A 6,978-nucleotide genomic window follows, 5' to 3' on the forward strand; every position below is an offset into this window, starting at 1 on the left:
AATTCAGGATCCTGCATGGCATTTAGGCTCAATTGTATTTAAATCTGAATTTAAATCTGACAGCAAGTTACACAGTTACAAGTGACTGCAGTTTGTTTATTAAATGGCTTTGGTGTATTAAAAAGAAGGGGGAAAAAACGATTTTTTCTTGGGCACTATGGGGGCAATTTTGTATAAGAGAACTGGAAGCCCCTGCATGAAGGCTCTTGCCCACTTTTCCCCTGGTCTAATTGGAATCCCTTCCAGATTTCTCTTTTACCATACACCTCTGTCTCAAGAAGCCAGACACAAATAATGCATCTGTTTTTCCAACACCATAGAACAGCCCACCTGAAATTATAGCAAAATTTTTCTTGGAAATAGCCACTAGCATTTATTGAACACCTCCTCTATGTCAGGCTAAGTGCTTTACACACATCATCTCACTAAAGCCTCACAACTACACTGTGAGGCAGGTAATGGTATTGTCTCACTTTATAGAGGAGAAAGCTGGACCCCAGAGATGGAAGCACGAGCTTAGAACCAGCCAATCGTTGTAACAGGGGACCTGGCATAACCTATGCTTACCCCTTCCTAGGTGTGAGCAACACCTGGCAGATTTCAGGCCAGCAGGTGTGGTACCTTCTGTAATTGACATTGTCACAGTATCTAAATTAATTAGATAACTTGGAACTCATGAGGTCAATGCCACCAAAATGGCTTCTGGAATCTGGAACACACTTTGCTGGCTTCCTGAGAAAAGAATATCCAGGGGTGGGCGGGTCCTTGACATCCACTTGCCTCCCACCCAGGTCACACCTAGTTTGCCCAGTGTGACCTCTGGTGTGATCCTTAAGGAGCGTCCATGGGAGTTTCTGACTCCTGTGCACAGAACAAATGGACTGATGTGATGCTTCTGCCCTAAAAATGGTATGAGCTGTTGGCCCCTCTCAGAGGAAGGGATTATGGTGGATGATTGTGGTGTCCCCAGGGCCAAGGCTTACCAGATTTCTTGGTGCCATCCCTTGCATAGTTGCCAGGGACCATGTTGAGACGTCCTCCCTTTTGCTCCACCCCATAGAGCTTTCCATGCATGACAGGATCCTTGTCCCTCTTGGAGCTTTGCCCTGAGATCTTGGAGGAAGCAGGAGAGAAGTTACACCCTGATTACTGGATGTGGCTTGGCTTCTCCCATCCCCAAACTGAGCGATTTCAGGGGTTTGCTGAAAGGCAGGCAAAGGTGACAAAAGAGAGACCCACCCTGGGCCTGGGAGAGGTTGGGGGGGAGCAGAGAATGCACATTGGTGCTTGCTTACTAATGCTTCACTTTCATTCCCCCCATATCTTGCAGGGAGGCCATGAGGGGCCCTGGAAACACACAGTCCTTGGAGGCAATGGTTTATGGGGAGAAAGGTGGGTGGGGGAAGAACACAGCACCCGCAAAGAATTAAACTCTACAACAGGAATGCAACAGTTTGTTGGGGTGGAAGCTGGAAAGGGTGGGCGGCAGGGGGAGGGTGATTCATTTGGGAGTGAGTGTGGGGCACGAGTGGATTTCAAATTTTTTTCAAAATGTAAAAAGTAGCCAGACACTCTGCAGGGGAGGAGCAGGTACCCTTCCTCAATATGGAGAACTGAGTGGGGGTGGGGTGGGAGGGGCTGTGTTACCTGCCCGGGGACTTTCGCCTCCTCTCCCCGATGACGACGACGTTTCAGGATGCTTTTGCCTTTCTTTTGTTCTTTCTCATTTGCTTTAGGGACTTCCACCTCCTTGTTTTTTACCTTCTGAAAATACAATGGAGGCGAGCCCTGCAGCTGCCCCTGTGGGGACGGCTCGCCCTCTGCCCCAACAGAGGAGAAGCCTCCCTGGTGAGGGGCTGCCATCTCCCCTCCACTCAGCTTTAGCCCATACTCTATGCTCCTGTCCCCTGTCCCTGTCCCTGGTGTCCTTGTCACTGCTCCTGAATGACCTTCTAAACCTCAGGCTGGTCTTGTCTCTCTCTCCACCTCAGAATTCGCCACTAGCTCCCGATCTCCTTCTACATAAGGGCCCTATTCCCCAGCCTGGTCGGAATTCCTTCCAGCCACCAAGTAGCTGTTTTAGCTGTGACCTCCCTGCCCAAGCCTCCAGTCTGGAACGACAGGAAGGCTCTGCCTTTGAGCAGGTCCTGTTTATTCAGACCTCTTGGTCTTTGCCCAACCTCACTCTCCCTCCGTCCTGGGACCCCTCTTCTCCTCACCCCACTGCCATCACATCCTGTCTTCCCAGGTTGGTCATAACAATTAATCTTGCCTTTCTCTTTCCCCAGGTACTCTTTGTGACCTGTCCAGGAGCTGAGCATGCCCTGCTCTGAATCACGTTCCTTGTGTGTGGCATGTTCCTGGCCTTCCAGCTCCCACAGTAGAGGCTGGGGGCGGGGGGTGGGGATGGGATCATTAGGGATCTCTGGGGCCCAGTTGGGGAGGAGCCCAGCAGAGGCACATAAAGGGTGGGCCATCTAGGCAACTCTCTCCTTCCCCCACCTATAAGGGGTGGGGATGGGGAGGTTGAGAACTACATGGGCTGGATCTCCTCCAGGAGGGTGCTGCTTGGGGTTGGGGGGGACAGTGGCCCAGACTGTAGTCTGCAGGTCAGACTGCCTGGGTTGAAATCCTGTTCTATCTATTGCTTAGTGGTTGAGGAACCTTGGGCAAGTTACTGCCCTATCAATGGCTTAGTTTCCTCATCTGAAAAATGAAGAGGATAGTAGGGTATACTTCATAAGGCTGTTGTGAGAAATAAATGAATTACTGCATGTTTGATTGTTATATGGGGTGGAAGGAATGTTCTGATAAGCCAGTTGGGTGTGTACGAGGAAGCTGTCCAAGGGCCAGCTTAATGTTGGAACTTGCTTCCTAAGGAAGGCTATGCTGGTTAACTTTGGGGTTTTGTTTGGCTTTGTGGGGAAAGAGGGTACAAGTTGGAGCCAGGGCTGAATTTTTAGATAGGAGAGGAGAGAGGATAAGGCCATCTCCTCCAGTGTGGTCCTTCTCCCGGTGTCCCCCCTACCATTGTCAGCCTCCCCAGAGGAGTCACCTGAGTAGCTCCTCACACATCCCCTATTTCGGGGGAACTTGAGTGGAACTGACGTGATGCCATGGACTCAAGAAAACTGCAACATTCTCTGATTCAGCAGCATTTATGGCCAAGACTTTTGACCTCAGGGGTCTTCTCTGATGTCAAGTGGATCACATGAGAAGCAACATAAGCAGTCCGAAATGGGGAAAAAACCTGAATTGCCATGCCTGACTCCAGGAGAAGAGAGAGAGAGGCTGCAGGGGGCCCTGCGGGGTATAGACAACACCCCCAGCTATCCTCACTAAAGGTTTCCCTGCCTCCTGCTGCTGTCTGAGACCTGCTGCAAAAGTGTCTTCCTCTTTCTTAGAAATTTCTTTAAACATCTAGATGCATCTGGGAAGGGTAATGATGTTTGATGACTTAAAATTATATTTTTAATGTAAATTTGTTCCCTCTCTGGTCCAAAATTATTTACAATAAAAGCCACATATAAAGTAAAACTATTTAAACGTGAGAATATAATTCTAGTGAAAGGAGGTAAGACCAAATGTGGTAGTGAATATGATTTCTGTCATTGATATTAAATTGAGTTCTGAGAGAACCAGCAGTCAAGTCCCCAACTCCTCCTACCCCCCTCCCCCCAAAAAACAAGGGCAAGGGGTAGGCTATCAGTAAATCATCGCTGCCTTAGAGTAAAATACGTCAGTCAGAGGTATTTTAGCAGGTCTGATGGAATCGGCACTCAAGATCTTTCTGACTATGAACGATAAGTAAGCACAGAAACAGAATGGGAGCTTTCCTGAAAGGCAGAGAGTGTTGAACCAGATAAAGCAGAGGAAGAGGAGGTGGTCGTGGGGAGTCGGCCCAACAAAGCCCAGGAGCTTGGGAGTTGGATGAATCTGAGTCTGAGCCCTGGCTCTGCCTATTATTAACTCTGTAACCTCATGGAAATGACTTCTCTTTACCTCAGTGCCCCTGTCCTTCAACTGGGGGTAGTAATGGTGCCTTCCTTGTAGCCTGGCTGGGCGTGGTTGATGGGACAGCCCAAGTGCAGTGCTAAGCACAGGCCCTGGCACACAGTGAACTTTGCAAGTTAGCTCTATGGACAGCATCATCATTGGTAATGCCATTTTTCACTCATTTTACTCTGGGGTCAAGGGACTCAAGATTGAGTGGCATCCTCTGCAGAGGACAACACTATCCAAGGTCATGGCTTCGTTCTCCATAGATGGCAGGCCCAGGGGGCAGCTCTGGGGAAAACTGAGGCAAACTTGGTTGCTATGGATCCTGGAGAAAGGAAAGGGCTGATTAGAACTAGCTCTGATGCAGGGCGGAAAGGAGGAGGTATGTTAGTAGCAGTCCCAGTGGGGACAGTGGCAGTGGGGAACGAATGCCCTCTGACCCTGAAGCCATCATGAGGAGGGAAGTGGCTGGGGACAGTGGGAAGGATCTATCTACCAACCCTGAGACCCCAGAAAACTGCTGCCCTGTGCCCTTCTCAAATACTGAGCAAGACTAACATTCCCACAGCTGGACTAAACGTTAGACAGGTTTCTTCATTGCCACAGGCCCCTGACTTCTTTTTTCTTAGAGTACTTACTTTAGAAAACTTGAATGTGTAAATTCTTTCTCTGCTCCTGTGAGATATAAATATTCTTCCAACCTCTTGCCAGTTTTATGATCCAGGGATGTTTTTCTCAAGGACCTTAGAGTCATCCCTTTGAAGTATAATCATCAAGAGAGATTGTACCCCTACCTGTCAGTCTTTATGGGAGGGTAGGAGCCTAATTTTGATAAGCCCCAATTAGCAAACACAGATGGCATAATCATATTAACCAACCTCCCCACTAGCATTCTCTGGCACTTTTCCACTAGCTCCTCACCCCAGTGCTTAAAAACCCTCCCACCTTTTGTTTTGGGGGAGTTGAGTTCAATTTCTCTCCCCTCTTGCAATAGAATGAATCAAGTCTTCCAGCCATTTTTCTTTGACAATACACACCTGATAAGCTTGCCCCTTCTTCCCCCGCCTCCGCTCCAGCCACTCCAGCACCCGCGTGAGGTCAGACATTCGCCTCTCCTCGGCAGTCCTCCACGTGGACTTCCTCTCCGTGGGCATTAAATTCTTCAGGTTCTCTGTATTCCCTAACATTACGGAGTCTTGGTTGTGCCTCGGGAGGGAGGCTGGCACTGTTTTACTCTCTTGATCCCTCTGCCTCAACTTGCTGGACCGGGTGATGCAGAAGGTAGGGTGTGGCCTCTAGATGTGAACACAAAGGGCAGAGTTAGTGGCCTAAAAGGATGGGAGGTCTGGGAAGATTGTGAGGTCACTGTCAGGCTTGGTAGCTGGCCTCTGGGGTCCGAGTGGAGGAGGGACATTGGCTACCTCTCGCTCTCCCCACGTAGCCACGGCCCCTCTTCAGGCACTATCTCTCACCCGGACTCTGCCACAGTCTCCTCATGCCTCCCCACCTTCACTTCCATAGCGATCTTGCTAAAACAAAGAGCAGCTCAAGTATCTCCCTTTCTCAGAAACCTCCGGTGGTTTCCTGTTGACTATATACAAAACATAAATTCCTTAGTTTGCCATCCTACAGTGTCTTCTAATTAGAATGAAGCTTTTCATAAGCTTAATGACTCTCTATTAATTTAATAATTCAACAGATAGTTACCAGACACCTACTATGTACCACGCATGGTGCTGGGAATACAAGGCAGAGAAGAACGTAGTCAGACCTTTTAAAACATATGGGCTAGTGGGAAAGACAAGATGGCAGATAATTACCCTACGAATCCATAACGAATGAAGATGAATGCTCCCAAGGAAAGGAACGTAATTCTATAAAAGCTCGTAACAACAGAATTAGGCTTGGATGGGGTTTTGGGTAGATCATGCTTTAGCTCTGAGCTAAGGTAAGTAGGCTTCAACATGCTGCTATGGCCTGAACATTTGTGTCCACCCCAATTCATATGCTGAAACCTAACCCCCAACGTGATGGTATTAGGAGGTGGCGCCTTTGGGAGGTGATTAGGTCATGAGGGCAGAGCCTTCATGTTTGGGATTAGTGACCTTATAAATGAGACCACAGGAAGCTAGCTAGCCCCTTCCACCATGTGAGGACACAGTGAGAAGGTGCCATCTGCGAACCAAGAAATAGTCCCTCACCAGACACTGAATCTGCCAGCACCTTAATTTTGAACTTCTTAGACTCCAGAACTGTGAGAAATAATGTTGCTTATAAGCTACCCAGCTTCTGATATTTTGCTAGGGCAGCCCAAACGGACTAAGACAAGAGCTATGGACTAGAGGGACAAGCATGTGCAAAGGCCCTGTGGAGGGATGGAGGCATGGCACACTTGAGGAACAACAGAAGGTCAGGGTAGCTTGGTGGTCACAGGTTCTGTTCAGGCTGGGAAAGGAAGGGGAAGGGAAAAACAATAAAGGGATTTAAACAGAGAGGAGGGAGTGACATAATAAGGCTTTCTTTTTTGTTTTATAAATTTTTATTGAAGAAAATTATGTATACAGAAATGTGTCAGAATCAGAAATGAAACATCTGTGTAACTAGTGCCCTGGAGTCCCCTTTATGGCCCCTGCTAGTCACTACTTCCCTCCAAGAGTAAATATCATCTTAATATCTAATTTCATAGATTTTTTAAAAGCCTCCTTTTGGGTTTTATGGAATGATACACATGTAGTCTTTTATATCTGGATTGATTCATTTTACAACATATTTTGCAAGATTTTACCAATGAATTTTTTTGTGGTTGTTTATGTGACAATGTATTTTATTTTTATTTTTGAAGAAAAAATTGCTGGATAATAGAATTCTTAGTTGACAGTTTTTTCCAGCACTTTGTATTTGTCATTTCACTGCCTTTTGCCCTCTATTGTGTTATTCGGGAAGTCAGCTGTTAATTGTACAGTAGCTCTCCTGTACTTC

At 47.6% G+C, this 6,978-nt stretch overlaps 1 protein-coding gene across 1 annotated transcript in view; it reads right to left on the minus strand.

The window, feature by feature from the left end:
- LOC103608481 (chromosome unknown open reading frame, human C16orf78) overlaps positions 1 to 5,269 on the minus strand; it is a 27,799-nt gene extending 22,530 nt beyond the window's left edge. Inside the window, exons 1-3 of the mRNA XM_008592912.1 lie at positions 5,037 to 5,269; positions 1,648 to 1,764; positions 984 to 1,113 (exon numbers count right to left, since the gene is read on the minus strand). Coding sequence (XP_008591134.1) covers positions 984 to 1,113; positions 1,648 to 1,764; positions 5,037 to 5,186 — 397 coding nt within the window. The 5' untranslated portion in view covers positions 5,187 to 5,269. The remainder of the gene's footprint in view (positions 1 to 983; positions 1,114 to 1,647; positions 1,765 to 5,036) is intronic.
- Between the last annotated feature and the right edge of the window lie 1,709 nt (positions 5,270 to 6,978).

The sequence above is a fragment of the Galeopterus variegatus genome, unplaced genomic scaffold, assembly GCF_000696425.1.
Source record: "Galeopterus variegatus unplaced genomic scaffold, G_variegatus-3.0.2 Scaffold8458, whole genome shotgun sequence".
Lineage (NCBI taxonomy): Eukaryota > Metazoa > Chordata > Mammalia > Dermoptera > Cynocephalidae > Galeopterus > Galeopterus variegatus.